This window comes from Cherax quadricarinatus, chromosome 22, assembly GCF_038502225.1.
Source record: "Cherax quadricarinatus isolate ZL_2023a chromosome 22, ASM3850222v1, whole genome shotgun sequence".
Lineage (NCBI taxonomy): Eukaryota > Metazoa > Arthropoda > Malacostraca > Decapoda > Parastacidae > Cherax > Cherax quadricarinatus.
Window position 1 is genome coordinate 3,539,982 of NC_091313.1, and position 20,000 is coordinate 3,559,981.

The 20,000-nt window shown below is 41.1% G+C and overlaps 2 protein-coding genes across 2 annotated transcripts; both read left to right on the forward strand.

Annotated features, from left to right (window-relative positions):
* Window positions 1–11,247: 11,247 nt before the first annotated feature.
* LOC128689782 (uncharacterized) lies at window positions 11,248–12,992 on the forward strand. The gene is made up of 3 exons (XM_053778243.1): window positions 11,248–11,392; window positions 11,554–11,809; window positions 12,086–12,992. Exons 2-3 carry the CDS (start codon window positions 11,559–11,561, stop codon window positions 12,186–12,188), a joined length of 354 nt encoding a protein of 117 aa, XP_053634218.1. The 5' UTR covers window positions 11,248–11,392; window positions 11,554–11,558; the 3' UTR covers window positions 12,189–12,992.
* A 5,168-nt stretch (window positions 12,993–18,160) lies between these two features.
* Window positions 18,161–19,224, forward strand: LOC128689783 (uncharacterized). The gene is made up of 3 exons (XM_053778244.2): window positions 18,161–18,232; window positions 18,392–18,647; window positions 18,908–19,224. Exons 2-3 carry the CDS (start codon window positions 18,397–18,399, stop codon window positions 19,008–19,010), a joined length of 354 nt encoding a protein of 117 aa, XP_053634219.1. The 5' UTR covers window positions 18,161–18,232; window positions 18,392–18,396; the 3' UTR covers window positions 19,011–19,224.
* Window positions 19,225–20,000: the final 776 nt, after the last annotated feature.

Here is a 20,000-nt window from a genome sequence, read left to right on the forward strand (position 1 = left end):
TCTAGTTTCTTCACGTGCTTGGCTAGGTGTGGGTTCCAAACTGGTGCCGCATACTCCAATATGGGCCTAACGTACACGGTGTACAGGGTCCTGAATGATTCCTTATTAAGATGTCGGAATGCTGTTCTGAGGTTTGCTAGGAGCCCATATGCTGCAGCAGTTATTTGGTTGATGTGCGCTTCAGGAGATGTGCCTGGTGTTATACTCACCCCAAGATCTTTTTCCTTGAGTGAGGTTTGTAGTCTCTGACCCCCTAGACTGTACTCCGTCTGCGGCCTTCTTTGCCCTTCCCCAATCTTCATGACTTTGCACTTGGTGGGATTGAACTCCAGGAGCCAATTGCTGGACCAGGTCTGCAGCCTGTCCAGATCCCTTTGTAGTTCTGCCTGGTCTTCGATCGAGTGTATTCTTCTCATCAACTTCACGTCATCTGCAAACAGGGACACCTCAGAGTCTATTCCTTCCGTCATGTCGTTCACAAATACCAGAAACAGCACTGGTCCTAGGACTGACCCCTGCGGGACCCCGCTGGTCACAGGTGCCCACTCTGACACCTCGCCACGTACCATGACTCGCTGCTGTCTACCTGACAAGTATTCCCTGATCCATTGTAGTGCCTTCCCTGTTATCCCTGCTTGGTCCTCCAGTTTTTGCACCAATCTCTTGTGTGGAACTGTGTCAAACGCCTTCTTGCAGTCCAAGAAAATGCAATCCATCCACCCCTCTCTCTCTTGTCTTACTGCTGTCACCATGTCATAGAACTCCAGTAGGTTTGTGACACAGGATTTCCCGTCCCTGAAACCATGCGTGTGTGTGTGTGTGTATGTGTGTGTGTGTGTGTGTGTGTGTGTGTGTGTGTGTGTGTGTGTGTGTGTGTGTGTGTGTGTGTGTGTGTGTGTGTGTGTGTATGTGTGTGTGTGTGTGTGTATGTATGTGTGTGTGTGTGTGTGTGTGTGTGTATGTGTGTGTGTGTGTTTGTGTGTGTGTGTGTGTGTTGTGTGTGTGTGTGTGTGTGTGTGTGTGTGTGTGTGTGTGTGTGTGTGTGTGTGTGTGTGTGTGTGTGTGTGTGTGTGTGTGTGTGTGTGTGTATGTGTGTGTGTGTTTGTGTGTGTGTGCTCACCTATTTGTGCTCACCTATTTGTGGTTGCAGGGGTCGAGTCCTAGCTCCTGGCCCCGCCTCTTCACCGGTTGCTACTAGGCCCTCTCTCTCCCCGCTCCATGAGCTTTATCAAACCTCGTCTTAAAACTGTGTATGGTTCCTGCCTCCACTACGTCATTTTCTAGGCTATTCCACTGCCTTACAACTCTATGACTGAAGAAATACTTCCTACTATCTCTCTGACTCATTCGTGTCTTCAACTTCCAATTGTGGCCTCTTGTTTCTGTGTCCCCTCCCTGGAACATCCTGTCCTTGTCCACCTTGTCTATTCCACGCAGTATTTTATATGTCGTTATCATGTCTCCCCTGACCCTCCTGTCCTCCAGTGTCGTCAGGCCGATTTCCCTTAATCTTTCTTCATAGGACATTCCCCTTAGCTCTGGAACTAACCTTGTTGCAAACCTTTGTACTTTCTCTAGTTTCTTGACGTGCTTTATCAAGTGAGGGTTCCAAACAGGTGCTGCATACTCCAGTATGGGCCTGACATACACGGTGTACAGTGTCTTGAATGATTCCTTACTAAGGTGTCGGAATGCTGTTCTCAGGTTTGCCAGGCGCCCATATGCTGCAGCAGTTATCTGATTGATGTGTGCTTCCGGAGGCATGCTCGGTGTTATACTCACCCCAAGATCTTTCTCCTTGAGTGAGGTTTGCAGTCTTTGGCCACCTAGCCTATACTCTGTCTGTGGTCTTCTGTGCCCTTCCCCTATCTTCATGACTTTGCATTTGGCAGGATTAAATTCGAGAAGCCATTTGCTGGACCAGGTGTCCAGTCTGTCCAGGTCTCTTTGAAGTCCTGCCTGGTCCTCATCAGATTTAATTCTCCTCATTAACTTCACATCATCTGCAAACAGGGACACTTCTGAGTCTAACCCTTCCGTCATGTCGTTCACATATACCAAAAATAGCACTGGTCCTAGGACCGACCCCTGTGGGACCCCGCTCGTCACAGGTGCCCACTGTGATACATCATTACGTACCATGACTCGTTGTTGCCTCCCTGTCAGGTATTCTCTGATCCATTGCAGTGCCCTTCCTGTTATATGCGCCTGATGCTCTAGCTTCTGCACTAATCTCTTGTGAGGAACTGTGTCAAAGGCCTTCTTGCAGTCCAAGAAGATGCAATCAACCCACCCCTCTCTCTCTTGTCTTACTTCTGTTATTTTATCATAAAACTCCAGAAGGTTTGTGACACAGGATTTGCCTTCCGTGAATCCGTGCTGGTTGGCATTTATACTCCTGTTCCGTTCCAGGTGCTCCACCACTCTCCTCCTGATAATCTTCTCCATAATTTTGCATACTATACACGTCAATGACACAGGTCTATAGTTTAGTGCCTCTTTTCTGTCTCCTTTTTTGAAAATGGGAACTACATTTGCCGTCTTCCATACCTCAGGTAGTTGCCCAGTTTCCAGGGATGTGTTGAAGATTGTGGTAAGTGGTACGCACAACATATCTGCTCCCTCTCTAAGGACCCACGGAGAGATGTTGTCCGGTCCCATTGCCTTTGAGGTATCGATGTCCCTTAGCAGTTTCTTCACCTCCTCCTCATCTGTATGTATGTCGTCCAACACTTGTTGGTGTATTCCTTGTTGGTGTCCCCATCTGGTCTGTCCCCCCAGAGTCCTTCCTGTCTCTACTGTAAATACTTCCTTAAATCTCGTGTTGAGTTCCTCACATACCTCTTGATCGTTTCTTGTGAGTTCTCCACCTTCTTTCCTCAGCCTTATCACCTGGTCCTTGACTGTTGTCTTCCTCCTAATGTGGCTATACAGCAGTTTCGGGTCAGATTTGACTTTCGATGCTATGTCGTTTTCATACTGTCGCTGGGCCTCCCTCCTTATCTGCGCATACTCGTTTCTGGCTCTTCTACTAATCTCCTTGTTTTCCTGGGTCCTATGCCTCCTGTACCTTTTCCATTCTCTGTTGCACTTAGTTTTTGCCTCCCTACACCTTCGGGTAAACCAAGGACTCGTTTTGGTCTTCCTATTATTTCTGTTTCCCTTGGGAACAAAACTTTCCTCTGCCTCCTTGCACTTTGTTGCCACATATTCCATCATCTCGTTTACCGATTTTCCTACCATTTCTCTGTCCCACTGAACCTCCTGCAGGAAGTTTCTCATACCTGTGTAGTCCCCCCTTTTATAGTTTGGCCTGTCCCCTTCAGTTCCTGTTACCTTCTCCACTTGTAACTCTACTATATAGTCAAAACTCAGAACCACATGATCGCTAGCTCCAAGGGGCCTCTCGTAAGTGATGTCCTCAATGTCTGAACTGCTCAGGGTGAACACAAGATCCAGTCTTGCTGGCTCATCCTCCCCTCTCTCTCTGGTTGTGTCCCTGACATGTTGATGCATGAGGTTTTCAAGTACCACATCCATCATCTTGGCTCTCCATGTTTCGGGACCCCCATGTGGCTCCAGGTTTTCCCAGTCGATCTCCCTGTGGTTGAAATCGCCCATTACCAGTAACTTTGCTCTGCTCGAGTGAGCTCTTCTTGCCACCTCAGCCAGTGTGTCTACCATCACCCTGTTGTTTTCTTCGTACTCCTCTCTTGGCCTCCTGCAGTTCTGTGGTGGGTTATACATCACTCCAATGACTACTTTATGTTCTCCGGACTGAATTGTACCTACAATGTAGTCTCTTTCTCCAATCATGTCCATGCCTTCCATTTCCTCAAATCCCCATTGGTGTTTTATGAGCAGTGCAACCCCTCCTCCCCCTCTACTCCTTCTATCTTTCCTCAGGATCTGATATCCTGTTGGGAAGATTGTGTCTGTTATTGTCTCAGCGAGTTTTGTTTGTGTGTGTGTGTGTGTGTGTGTGTGTGTGTGTGTGTGTGTGTGTGTGTGTGTGTGTGTGTGTGTGTTTGTGTGTGTGTGTGTGTGTGTGTGTGTGTGTGTGTATGTGTGTGTGTGTGTGTGTGTGTGTGTGTATGTATGTGTGTGTGTGTGTGTGTTTGTGTGTGTGTGTGTGTGTGTGTGTGTGTGTGTGTGTGTGTGTGTGTGTGTGTGTGTGTTTTGTGTGTGTGTGTGTGTGTGTGTGTGTGTGTGTGTGTGTGTGTGTGTGTGTGTGTGTGTGTGTGTATGTGTGTGTGTGTGTGTGTGTGTGTGTGTGTGTGTGTGTATGTGTGTGTGTGTGTATGTATGTGTGTGTGTGTGTGTGTGTGTGTATGTGTGTGTGTGTTTGTGTTTGTGTGTGTGTGTGTGTGTGTGTGTGTGTGTGTGTGTGTGTGTGTGTGTGTGTGTGTGTGTGTGTGTGTGTGTGTGTGTGTGTGTGTGTGTGTTTGTGTGTGTGTGTACGGTGGGGGAAGGGGAACGTGAGACTGTTAGGATACTGGGAGAAAGTAACATTAAATCTTTTCTTCGTCACAGTGGTGTGCTTACTCTTGCTAAGTTGCAAGCCAATCAACTACGCGATGGTCGTTATGGTTGCATGTAACCTGTTCACCACAGGTCAAGAATAATTTGATTTATAATAATAATAATAATAATAATAATAATAATAATAATAATAATAATAATAATAATAATAATAATAATAATAATAATAATTATTATTATTATTATTATTATTATTATCGGAGTTGCAAAAGTGTGTCTTCTGAAATCTTTTTCCTGGAATTATTTTCGCTCTTGGTATTATCACAAATTATTGCTATGATATTTTCTAACGAGGAGGTGTTGATATCAATGTTTTTTTTTTTTGCGTTAGCGTCATATCAGCTGTCAAAATAAATATTTTGTGTGCACACAACAGGCTGTGTATACACATCTGGTCGTGTACACGCAGCCGGCCGTGTGCACGCAACCGGCCGTGTGCACGCAACAGGCCGTGAGCACGCAGCCGGCCGTGAGCACGCAGTCTGCCGTGTGCACGCAGCCGGCCGTGTGCACGCAGCCAGCCGTGTGCACGCAACCGGCCGTGAGCACGCAGCCGGCCGTGTGCACGCAACCGGCCGTGAGCACGCAGCCGGCCGTGTGCACGCAACCGGCCGTGAGCACGCAGCCGGCCGTGTGCACGCAACCGGCTTTCTACCCTACCGAGCCAGTGGGACATTTTTGAAGGTTCCTTTTACCACATAATACCAAGAATTAGAAAGTACACCGCTGGTGTAGGGGAAAGTTAAGACATTCATAAACACGTAATGAACATTCTACGTTAAGAACTCTAGTAAATAACCTAGGAAACATGTACATAAGGTTGGTTCAGGTTCAACATTCCTACCTACAAATGCCTGTAAAAACAAGAGAGATCTATTTGTAAACCTTTTTACGAGAGGTATGGGAATAATTTTGTGCTTGACATAATTATCTCCCGAAGGTGATACAAGAGAAAATCCAATAATATTCTTAGGTAAATGGATGGCTTGCTTTGTATATATCTCTCTGAAGTATATACACTGAGAGCAGTAGTGTGTATATCCTTAGGAGGGGTGTATATCTGAGTAGATATACAGTTATGACAGGAGGAAAACATACATGAAAACATGTGGGTTTTCCTCCAGTAAACGTACAGTATTGGGTATTAAAGTATTTCTGACTGGTGGTGTACAGTAACATGCAGTCTTAGTGACCATCGTGTGGTTCATAAGCTTAACACTTAATCACTTAAACCAGATAGTGTTCACCATAAACCTGCAGGTCGTCCTGAAGAATATTTTGAAGTTATAACTGCATGTTAATCAATAGGCCTAATGGTAGGGTTATATAAACCTACTTGCAGGGTTATATAGACCTACTGCCAGGGCTATATAGATCTACTGCCATGGTTATATAGACCTACTGCCAGGGTTATATAGACCTACTGCCAGGGTTATATAGACCTACTGCCAGGGTTATATAGACCTACTGCCAGGGTTATATAGACCTACTGCCAGGGTTATATAGATCTACTGCCATGGTTATATAGACCTACTGCCAGGGTTATATAGACCTACTGCCAGGGTTATGTAGACCTACTGCCAGGGTTATATAGATCTACTGCCAGGGTTATATAGACCTACTGCCATGGTTATATAGACCTACTTCCAGGGTTATATACACCTACTGCCAGGGTTATATAGGCTTACTGCCAGGGTTATATAGACCTACTGCCAGGGTTTTATAGATCTACTGCCAGGGTTATATAGACCTACTGCCAGGGTTATATAGACCTACTGCCAGGGATACATAGATCTACTGCCATGGTTATATAGGCCTACTATCAGGGTTATGTAGACCTATTGCCAGGGTTATATAGACCTACTGCCATGGTTATATAGACCTACTGCCGGGTTATATAGATCTACTGCCATGGTTACATAGACCTACTACCAGGGTTATATAGACCTACTGCCAGGGTTACATAGATCTACTGCCATGGTTATATAGATCTACTGCCATGGTTATATAGATCTAATGCTAGGGTTATATAGACCTACTGCCAGGGTTATATAGACCTACTGCCAGGGTTATATAAAACACATATACCTCTGTTAAAATCTGCATCTGCATTAAGTTAGGTTAGCCTCAGCTCAAGTTATAATAACATAAAGTAGGTTAGGTTAGGTAAGGTTGAGTTAGGTAAGGCTAGGTTAGGTAAGACTAGGTTAGGTAAGGCTAGGTTAGGTAAGTCTAGGTTAGGTAAGTCTAGGTTAGGTTATGTTAGGTTAGGTTAGGTTAGGTTAGGTTAGGTAAGGCTAGGTTAGGTAAGTCTAGGTTAGGTAAGACTAGGTTAGGTAAGGCTAGGTTAGGTAAGACTAGGTTAGGTAAGACTAGGCTAGGTAAGGCTAGTTTAGGTAAGTCTAGGTTAGGTAAGTCTAGGTTAGGTAAGTCTAGGTTAGGTTAGGTTAGGTTAGGTTAGGTTAGGTTAGGTAAAGCTAGGTTAAGTAAGGCTAGGTTAGGTAAGTCTATGTTAGGTTGGGTTAGGTTAGGTAAGGCTAGGTTAGTTAGGTAAGACACATATGTAAGAGTTAGGTATCTTTATTTCGAAACGTTTCGCCTACACAGTAGGCTTCTTCAGTCGAGTACAGAAAAGTTGATAGAAGCAGAAGATACTTGAAGACGATGTAATCAGTCCATCACCCTTGAAGTTTTGAGGTGGTCAGTCCTTCAGTCTGGAGAAGAGTATTGTTCCATAGTCTGAAACAATATGAAGTTGAAGTGACAGGATGGAGCCTTATATACCGCCAGGAGGTGAGATGTAGGTCACTAGTAGAGGTAAGAATGTAGTCGTTGGAAGGTCAGGTCCCTCTCAAATCCAGCCATTCTCACTAGTAGAAGCTGACAAAGTTGATTTCAGGTCTGTACCAAGATACCCTTGTGTTGCAGTGTCTGACAGAGTGAACATTAAAATGGTATAAAATACCGACAGGTTGTTAGGTAAGACACATATGCAACAGTTAGGTATCTTTATTTCGAAACGTTTCGCCTACACAGTAGGCTTCTATGGAACAATGCTCTTCTCCAGACTGAGGGACTGACCACCTCAAAACTTCAAGGGTGATGGACTGATTACATCGTCTTCAAGTATCTTCTGCTTCTATCAACTTTTCTGTACTCGACTGAAGAAGCCTACTGTGTAGGCGAAACGTTTCGAAATAAAGATACCTAACTGTTACATATGTGTCTTACCTAACAACCTGTCGGTATTTTATACCATTTTATTGTTCACTCAAGGCTACGTTAGGTTAGGTTAGGTAAGTCTAGGTTAGGTAAGTCTAGGTTAGGTAAGTCTAGGTTAGGTAATGCTAGGTTAGGTAAGTCTAGGTTAGGTAAGACTAGGTTAGGTAAGTCTAGGTTAGGTTAGGTTAGGCTAGGTAAGTCTAGGTTAGGTAAGACTAGGGTAGGTAAGTCTAGGTTAGGTTAGGTAAGACTAGGTTAGGTAAGCCTAGGTTAGGTAAGTCTAGGTTAGGTAAGACTAGGTTAGATTAAGACACATGTGCAACATCTGGGTATCTTTATTGTAGACGTTTCGCCATCCAGTGGCTTTATCAATACAAATTCTAGGACATAACTTGAAGACAGTAGAACTATGTACAGAAGATGAGGTAATCAGTCCCTCAACCTAGGAGTAGGTGCGAAGAGCACCATAATCGTGGAGATTCTGAATCTCCACGATTATGGTGCTCTTCGCACCTACTCCTAGGTTGAGGGACTGATTACCTCATCTTCTGTACATAGTTCTACTGTCTTCAAGTTGTCCTAGAATTTGTATTGATAAAGCCACTGGATGGCGAAACGTCTACAATAAAGATACCCAGATGTTGCACATGTGTCTTAATCTCATCTTGTCGTTATTATATACCATTCGTACACAAGACTAGGTTAGGTAAGTCTAGGTTAGGTTAGGTTAGGTTAGGTTAGGTTAGGTTAGGTTAGGTGTTAACCTTAATAGACTATCGTCTACTAGGAACAGTAATACAACACTCTACCTTGTTTTTAATCTCAGTGTATTTACACTGTGATGTACACTGTGATGTACACTGTGATGTACACTGTGATGTACACTGTGATGTACACTGTGATGTACACTGTGATGTACACTGTGATGTACACTGTGATGTACACTGTGATGTACACTGTGATGTACACTGTGATATACACTGTGATATACACTGTGATATACACTGTGATATACACTGATACACACTGTGATATACACTGTGATATACACTGTGATATACACTGTGTATCACAGTGTGATATACACTGTGATACACACTGTGATATACACTGTGATATACACTGTGATACACACTGTGATATACACTGTGATATACACTGTGATATACACTGTGATACACACTGTGATATACACTGTGATACACACTGTGATATACACTGTGATATACACTGTGATATACACTGTGCTATACACTGTGCTATACACTGTGATACACACTGTGATATACACTGTGATATACACTGTGAAATACACTGTGATACACACTGTGATACACAGTGTGATATACACTGTGATATACACTGTGATACACACTGTGATACACACTGTGATATACACTGTGATATACACTGTGATATACACTGTGATACACACTGTGATACACACTGTGATATACACTGTGATATACACTGTGATATACACTGTGATACACACTGTGATACACACTGTGATATACACTGTGATATACACTGTGATATACACTGTGATACACACTGTGATATACACTGTGATATACACTGCGATATACACTGTGATACACACTGTGATATACACTGTGATACACACTGTGATACACACTGTGATACACACTGTGATATACACTGTGGTATACACTGTGATACACACTGTGATATACACTGTGATGTTGTGCACACTGTGATATACACTGTGATGTTGTGCACACTGTGATATACACTGTGATGTTGTGCACACTGTGATATACACTGTGATGTTGTGCACACTGTGATATACACTGTGATGTTGTGCACACTGTGATATACACTGTGATACACACTGTGATATACACTGTGATATACACTTTGATATACACTGTGATATACACTGTGATATACACTGTGATATACACTGTGATATACACTGTGATACACACTGTGATATACACTGTGATATACACTGCGATATACACTGTGATACACACTGTGATATACACTGTGATACACACTGTGATACACACTGTGATATACACTGTGATATACACTGTGATATACACTGTGATATACACTGTGATATACACTGTGATATACACTGTGATATACACTGTGGTTCATCTACCTGTGCGTATTGTATAACATTAATATAAGGATACAACTTCAGCTGTATATCTCTGTGTAAACTCACTGAGATACCTGGAGTATATATGGAGAGGGTTTCGGGGGGTCAACGCTCCCGCGGCTCAGCCTAGTGGTGGATCAGAGGCTGATTAACCAGGCTGTACTGTTGGTCACACGCAACCCGACGTACGAACCACAGCCCGGCTGGTCAGGCATTGCCTTGAAGACAGCCAGGCAGATGAATAGTCTTGGACCCCTGACACTTATTGTGTTGTCTTTGAGATACACAACTCCTTTTCTTTGAGGCATTTCGACTTGTATAACTACCGAAACAATTTCGATGCCGAATTAAACAATAGTTAACAAATACACGAGGAACAAGGTGACAAATACACGAGGAACAAATACACGAGGAACAAATACACGAGGAACAAATACACGACAACGAATGACAAGGTAACAAGCATGTGGGACAAGGGGACAAATAAACTTTTGACAAGGTAACATATACGAGGAACAAAGGAACAAACACAATCATACCAGGGACAAGGGGACAAACACACCTGGTACATGGGGACAAATACACGTAGGGAAAGGAAACACAAGACAAACAAGTAACACAAAGAGACGAATAATCCTCGCTTTTTCCACTTCAGTTTTCTCAGTAAACACCGTAGACAATTTTTTTCGTCACTTAAGATCTGATTGCCATTAATTTATCTCTTGTCGTTCAGTGGCGCAGTTCGTACACACAACTAACCTGCGCTTAGGAGACCGAAACTTGTGACGATGTTTCGGTCTAACTTGGAACATTAGCCACACAGACTTGTTAACAGCACAAGTCGGACCTAAGCGCAGCCATAAGTTTCAAACTACTGATTGTGGGTTACTTGTGTATTGTTTCACTCACCATATTGTGACTATTTATTTTCTTAAGTTCATATCACTTATTGTTTTATTTTTCATTCCATTCGAGGCGCTCCTGAAAATTAATAAGTTTAACTCCAGGGGTTCAGTGGTTATTCATGCATAAAACAACAAAATATAAAGTACTGAATATTCACCAGAGTTACAAAACGCAGACATATTTTTTATATATTCTTACAACTTTACAATTCATCTGCAAATTTATACAAAACCTGTTAAACATCTCGCTTCATCCTGGTCTTGATAAGACTTCAAAATGAATAGAAACGTTATCATTTCCATTGTGGGTTGGTTATAAATTGTTTCGATACAGGTATTGTAATTTATTATAATAAACATCGTTTGTAATTACTGAGAATATAATCTAGGTTACTAACCATATCCCCAGCACTCCGTCAGGTCAGGACATCCTCGTCCATCTAACATCCGGTCCACCCGCTGTGGGAATCCCTGCCTTTCTTTTCCTTAGTGGTATATAAGGCGTAGCATGGAGCAACAAGTATCAGTCAGTCAGCAGCACTCAGCCAGTAGTCTCCAGCTCACTCCTCGACTCATCTTATATACTGAGGTAAGAACGACGTTGTCTCTTGAAACCTGTGACAATGAGTGAGGAACATTTTTGCCTACAATACTGAACATCTTCCCTTTCCTAATGTGCGTATATATCAGTGATAAGTTGAAGCAAATTAAAGTAAATTTGAGTGAGTTAAGTACAAATTTTACTTACAGTTACCATGGCAGCCAACGCTCTCGCCCCTTTCATGTACCAGCTGCAGGAAAGTCTCAACAATTTCGACCTGAAGCAGTGGGTGGGTCAGCTGGATATTAAGACAGGTAGTCTCCTGGTGGTGGTGGTGGTTGGCATTCTCTTCCTCATCAACCTCTTCGCCAAACCATTCATTCCCTTCGGCAGGAGTCTCTTGTCCTCCGCCGCCGACGCCTGGGACAGCAGGGACCTGGGTCTTGCTAACACTCTCCGTGGAAGGTGAGACTGAGTCACCCCTCATTGTGTTAATTCATTATTAATGTAATTCACTACGTAATATTCAATTTAAATTATTTTTAGAGTGTAAATGTATCTTAAGTAATATGTATAAAAACTTACTAATGAAAAATATTTTTTTATTTAATTCAGTAAATGCAATATGATTTTCTAAGCGAATGATAAGCAGAGCTCAATCTGGACAGTTCATAGTCATAAATAACCTGCAGAATAAACGAGTCTTGCATCATTCTCAATAATCATGATCTCTCCCAACAGTCGCTCACTTGAACCTTTGACAAATGTGTTGGACGCCCTGGCGAAGGCGGTGAAGAAGTGGGAGGAACCTGAAGACAGCGTCGTCAGGAACCGAGCACTCTAGTAGCTTATTGCAGCTCTTCCGTTTACAGTATTATGAGGAGTGATGTAGCGCGAAGGTGGAGACAGCTCTCTGTCAGCGTAGTGAAGGCGGGTCTTGCGGAGACCGCGGAAGAATTGGATGTGTCAGAGCAACGAGTCACCTTACCCGGTCAGCTGTTGCCCAGAGTGATCAGCTAATGTGTTGCGCGATAAAATGTTGCACTGTATGATCAGCTGATGCACTGTGTGGCCAGCTGTTACACTGTATAATCAGCTGTTGCACAATGTGATCAGCTGTTGCGCTGTGTGAATAGCTGTTGTGTTGCGTGATCAGCTGTTGTGTTGTGTGATCAGCTGTTGTGTTGTGTGATCAGCTGTTGCACTGTGTGATGAACTGTTGCACTGTGTGGTCAGCTGTTGCGTTGAGTAATTAACTGCTGCACTGTGATCAGCTATTGTGTTGCGTGATCATCTGCTGCACTGTGATCAGCTGTTGTGTTGCGTGATCAGCTGTTGCACTGTGTGATCAGCTGCTGGTCTACTCATTGACGTTTATAACGTCCCTTATTCTTAATTCCCAACAATGTTAAGAAATAAACTTTAAATGTATATACAATACCTCTATGTGTGTATATACACCGTGAAGAATACCTTCTGTGTATATACGCCATGAAGTATACCACCTGGTGTATATACACCATGAAGTATATCTTTCTGTGTGTATACGTGAAAAATACACCTTCCAGTGTATATACACTGTATATATAGACATTCATTTATATAACATTCAGGATTTTTTATTTATTAAATATAAGAAATATTAAAAGTTATTCATTTTTGTCTTCCTTAATGTAAGAATATATTCTTCATAAAATTTGGTGGATGTATAAGGTGGTATATCAGTGACTGGTTATACCATCGCTAGAAGCAGCCGTGCGTGGCACAATGCACGCATAGTGACGAGTGCATGAAACGCGCTGACGTAAGCCACTATTTCTTTTATTTAAATTTCGTTATTGTTGGGTAATTTTGCAGATACAGAGGTTAGTGTATGTTAGCCTGACCTTACCTAACCCAGCTGAAGTTATAACAAAATACATGTGGAGTTAGGATATAAAAAGTTAAGGTTTTGACGCTGGAAACCCCGTAAGAAAGTTAAGAGTGTTAAAATAAAGATAGTTTGTGATTCTTTAGTGTATTATTGACCTGACAGCCAGGATACTGTCACGTGTTGCCTTGCAACTGAACTTCAACGTGTATTGAGCGTTTCTCTACTCGTATAAATGTTGTGTTAGTTAATTAAATGATGAAGGAGATCGTTGAACGTGGGTACTTAACCTGTCACTAGTGCCACCCATCTTAACATGGCACGCAATACACATTAGTGCCACTCATTTTTACATGGCACGCAATACACATTAATGCCACCCATCCTTACATAGTACCTGATACACATTAGCATTGAATAATCTTAGTTACACTGAGTGTGTCCTCCCTAATTCTTGGACCACTAGTCACATGGAACTTATTCTTAAACCGCAACAGCTTGATACATTTAGACCAGTCTCAGTGACTAGTTGTCTTTGCAAAACATTTGGAAGACTAATTCTTAGTAGACTTTACTGAAGAATCAGATGCCAACTGTCACCTCATCTTTGTGGAAGTGTTGAGAATGCATGTCTACCTCAGTCACTACACACACTTACATTAGTTTTATCACATTTCTTTTTCTGAAATTTGCAGTTGATATCACAAAGAGAACTTTTATCCTGCATGAACTAGCCAGAATGAGTATTGGTGATAACCTCCTGAATTGGATAAAAGGTTATCTGTCAAATAAAGTATCCTGTGTTCCCTACTAAGGTTTTAGATGCGGGACATGTTTCAAAGTGCGTACACACCAGGGAGGAGTTCTCAGTCCGTTGCTATTTAATGTATTGAATTAATGCTCTTTTAAATGATCTACCTACCTCATCCACTTGACTAGTTCATTGCGACTTATCTTGAGTTTATGTAATTATAAGCTATGCTGATGACATCTTGATCCGCATAACAAGGCAAAAGAAGATTAGTACTATTCTTAATGATGTCCAGGTAATATGTAATCAACTAGGTCTCATCATATCTTCATCTGAGACTAAGATATTTCAAGTAAACGACATGTCACACCCATCTATTGGCAGGGAGAAAACATCAGCTACGTTAAATTTTACGCATATCTTGGTGTAGACGCGGCCTTGTGTAAATCCATGTCACAACCAAATAAGAAAGTCAGAGATAGGCTAAATGCTCTGAGAGCCGTTGCTGGCTAAAACCATAACTATGGTACTACTGTAAGAATAGGGAGAATGCCGTGCATAGCCTATACTACATCATTAATTGGTTATGCTGAGTCCATGTAAATGTTAGCTAAAGAAAATAATCTCTGACCCTTTAAATTGATGCAAAACGAAGCCCTCAGAATTATTCTTGGCTGTTCTTAAGCTACCAAATTTAAGAAAAATCATCCAGTATGACTATTTCTTGACACAACAGAGTTTGACATAAATTAATTGGTAAATTGGCATGAAGTTTTGACTATTTTTGTTTAACGTGTTTGTTAATTCAACTTGGATCCTGCAGTGTTCCTGGTTGCTGCAATTTTTGATGGATGGATGGATGTGCTTACCCTATGAATAGGCAGAAAATTTATGAAATTTGTTTTATGGTAAACATGAGTGATTACTAAATAATTGCCTGAGATGAAATATTTACTACACAGCCTTGTGTAGTATTGGAACCACAGTCTTGTATTGTGTGTGTTGGCACCATAGTTATTACATAGTCTTGTGCAGTGTGTTGGCACCATGTCCAGTGAGCACTACTAGCATCTCTCTCCGATGATCTTTCTAGACGGGAATGCAACAGAATGACGCTCCTTCTTTCTGTCAGAACGACCCAAAGCACAGCAAGCCTCTGGCATTTCAGAATCACTGAAATAAATACTGTTTTGTCACGACTGACAAGAGATAGACGCAGTCTTATGTGACAGATGACTGACCGGCAATATGGTGGACGCTCACTCTGTGACTTCACGTGCAAAAACAATAAATAAGTTTTAAGGGAATATTGACTGTTACTGTCAGTGCAAGAGAATATATGTGTGACTGGATGGTCAATTAAATTAATTATATCTACTACACGATGACCATTAAAGATACATGTGACCCGTTCATCACCAGTCAAAAATAAAATTAAACCCTCGGTATATATACTGAGATATATATACCTCTCGTGGTATAAAGTTTTACCTGTGAGTGAAGTGTGTCTGGTAAATTATAGAAACGATATGGTTTATGTAATTATGTGACTCATATGTAAACACAATAGAATTTGTATTAATTACATCGTGTTCTTGAATCTTTAATACGCAACACATGGACTAATTTGAATAAAAAAAGGAAGTAATTTTTTTCACGGTTAAAACTTCCTTTTGATAATACTTTAGAATAGTATCACTACGGGGAAAACAGCCTGAGTATAGTCATTAATTCCCCTTTTCTATTTCGCGGTTTTCATATTTATAGGAAGCTCCGGTGTGGGACCGGGCCGCAGGTGTCACGACCCTGGGGATGGACCTAAACAGGACCCTAATAGGAAAATGCCACAGTGTTGGGGTCTCTTGGGTCACTGACCTCTGGGGTCAGGCTTGGAGGAAATACAGGATTCAAAGTCAGTTACAGTTTCAATTACACTGCCAGATTTCTAATTACAATTACTTGATATTTTGCATTATATTATTTTCAACGTTTACAGTGTGTGGTGAGCTTTGAAGCAGCCTTCAGAGAAGCTTCAATCATAACTCCTGTACTTAGCTACGTTTCTCTCCCCACCTGACTGACTCTTCTTAACGGAGGCTCAAGTACTTCAGTCCAAGCTCCAGCCTGCCATTAAGAAAAACCTACTGTGTAAATGGAGTAGCAAAAGTTTCTCACAAGCACAGTCCAGCTGAGTGAACTGACTATCATTCTGTAAATATGTGACACTTGAACAACATACTATTGCCTCACTGGCCTTCCCCACACACCCTTACATAATTAATTTTCATGAATCAGGCTACGTTGTTTAGTAATATCACTCTTATTACAGTGGTGAAAACTATAATTTAAAAGCAGGTAGAGAAAATGATAATAATGGTGGAGTAGCCTTTTTTCTATTACCCTCTTTCGTTGTTCACTCTCCTTCCTCGCCCTCACTTAAAACTGTATAAAATATTGCAACAAATAACTTGAGAACCAACTAATTTATAAAACACCTCAACAGGATATCCATATCATCAAAATTATGAAATATAACAAGAAACATGTCTATTCTTCAACTAGTGTGGACTATGACAGAGGGAGGAGTCCAGACAGTCCATTCACATAGTCCATACAGACATGACTCTCTGCAGTACTGGACGTGACTCAAACAACGAGAATTACATCAGAATGTACATTTATTTACTATTTGATGTGCAATTTCATTTTGTCATTAGCCCATCATAGTACCCCAGTTTTATGATGTAATTTAAACAGGTATAAGCTTGACAACACTCAGTTATAATTACTTTTAATCTAAAAGTTCAATTACATTACTAAAAAAATATAATTACACACAGTACCATTTACATTTACAATTACTACAAGCCTGTCTGAGGTAAATAATCCTAGGTCTTGTTCTATCCCTCTTCTCTCTTCCTACTGTCCCTACATCCACCCAACGTTCACTCCTGTCCCTATTTTCACCCATCCTTCACTCTTGTCCCTACATCCACCCAACGTTCATTCCTGTCCCTGCATTCACCCAGCCTTCACTCTTGTCATCATTTCTCCACAATACTACCCCACCTTCCCTGATTCCCATCTCTCCATCTTCAGGAAAGTACTTGATAAATTCCTTATAGCAGTTCTTTCACTATTACTATGGTGCTTATAATAGCAACAGCACTGTTGTTAGCAATGTCGTCATGGCACATATTATAACAATAGCAGTGCTGTCATAACACATAATAACAATAGCACTGTCTGGATAGCCTGTAACTTGCTGAGGCATCAGACACTACTCATCCTCAGTAATGTTGACACACATTTACATCCTCTGACCTTCTGCCTTAACACGAGTCTTCCTCAAGTCACTTGGACTCTCCTTGCAGTCAGCCTCGAGGAGCTGTGATTGGCTCTACTGACTCCAGTGGTAATTCAGGAGTCAGCAGTCACAATGCAAATAAATCCTCGCATGTTTAACAATGTATTTATACAAAACAAACTTCTCCTTTGCTGTTGCACTGAGGTGTTTGAGGTTCAGCCCAAAAAGATTCATGACAGGTATTTCTTGAATATAATTTACTGGTTGACTGCCTGATTTATTAGGTTTACAGCTTATCGGCTATACGAGGGTTAATGAGGTTGCATGACACATAAATCACCATTCAAGGATACTTTAAGATTTAATATATGAAAAAAAAAATGATGTCTAAGCGCGTTTGTATTGAGATACACATGTGTACTCCTCTCTGAACATACTTCAGCTCTCAGTGAATATACACATCAAGGAAGACATACTCTTCTGAATATGCGTCTAAGTATAAAAAATTGGGAGGTAAGAGTAGCAGAATGTTCATACAGCTTCGAGGAGAAATCTCAGCATTTGTCGTTGAACTCTTTGTATTAACTTCTCTGAGACTATTAGTCCGCACATTTGCCCCCCGGTGTATATATATTTGATAATATATTATGGTGCTTGACATTTTATATTAGTGTTAACAACAATTTCTGCCAATCAGATTGAAATCGAAGTTCATCAAAAAGCTGTAATTCATTTTTTAAATTAATCCTATATTTGTTTTTACTAACCATATCCCCTGAACTCTTTCAGGTCAGGACACCCGCATCCGCATATAACATCCGGTCCACCCGCTGTGGGAATCCCTGCCTTTCTTTTCCTTAGCGGTATATAAGGTGTAGCATGGAGCAACAAGTATCAGTCAGTCAGCAGCACTCAGCCAGTAGTCTCCAGCTCACTCCTCGGCTCATCTTATACACTGAAGTAAGAGCGACGTTGTCTCTTGTAACCTGTGACACTGAGTGAGGAATATTTTGCCTACCATACCGAGCATCCTCTCTTTCCTAATGTGCGTATATATCAGTGATAAGTTGAGGCAAATTAAGTAAATTTGAGTGGGTTAAGTACAAATTTTACTTACAGTTACCATGGCAGCCAACGCACTCGCTCCTTTCATGTACCAGCTGCAGGAAAGTCTCAACAATTTCGACCTGAAGCAGTGGGTGGGTCAGCTGGATATTAAGACAGGTAGTCTCCTGGTGGTGGTGGTGGTTGGCATTCTCTTCCTCATCAACCTCTTCGCCAAACCATTCATTCCCTTCGGCAGGAGTCTCTTGTCCTCTGCCGCCGACGCCTGGGACAGCAGGGATCTGGGTCTTGCTAACACTCTCCGTGGAAGGTGAGACTGAGTCACCCCTCATTGTGTTAATTATTAACACAATATTCAATTTAAATTATTTTTAGAGTATAAATGAATCTTAAGTAATATGTATAAAAAACTTACTAATAAAAATTCTTTTTATTTAATTCAGTAAATGCAATATGCTTTTTGTAAGTGAATGATAAGAAGAGCCCAATCAGGACAGTTCATAGTCATAAATAACCTGCAGAATAAACGAGTCTTGCATCATACTCAATAATCATGATCTCTCCCAACAGTCGCTCACTTGAACCTTTGACAAATGTGTTGGACGCCCTGGCGAAGGCGGTGAAGAAGTGGGAGGAACCTGAAGACAGCGTCGTCAGGAACCGAGCACTCTAGTAGCTTATTGCAGGTCTTCAATGTTCTGACCAAAGCCATGACGAGTGAGCCCAGAGGCAACTCTATTAGTGTGATGAAGACGGGTCTTGTGGAAGGTGTAAGTGTTGGGCGAGATAGAATACAAACTCCATAAGTCGCAGCTCTCAGCATGTGTTGAATACTGGTGTTCACGTGTATTGAAACACAACATCTTCTTAAACAAATGTTCTTAACACTTATGTTACTTATATTGTTATTTATTTATTATTTATTATATACATCTTAATAATAATTTACTGATTTGTACCACTTGATTATGAAATGTAATCCTAACTAATATATATATATATATATATATATATATATATATATATATATATATATATATATATATATATATATATATATATATATATATATATATATATATATATATATATATATATATATATATATATATATATATATATATATATATATATATATATATATATATATATATATATATATATATATCAAAAGAGCAACAGCTGTAAAAAACAGTCTTTATAGAGTGATATGTTTAGAGAGAAGTGCTAAACCCGTTAGGGTTATATAGTGCCTGGTGGAACGGAAAACAATCAGGTTTCACAAATAGAAGGGAAAGACAGTTCCAACTCCTTGTATCAAGAACCCTTCACCAGCCTCAAGGAACCTCCTTTGAAAGACACAAGTATGTTGAAGAAGCTTCCAGACGAACTACGTTTCGCTCTAAGTATAACTTCTTCAAGTTATGACTTGAAGAAGTTTAAGTTCGCTTGAAAACTCAAGCTCTAACTTGAAGAAGTTTTAATTAAATAGTTGAGGTTGTTTGGTTAATTGGGTTTGAAGCCTATCGACTACACGAGGGTCATTAAGGCCGTATGAAAACTGTTCACCCCCAGTTATAAATACCTTAATCCCTAAGATAGTGGTTAAAAGTAAACTTTCAGCGTATATATACGGAGACATACGGAATACGCTTATATATAT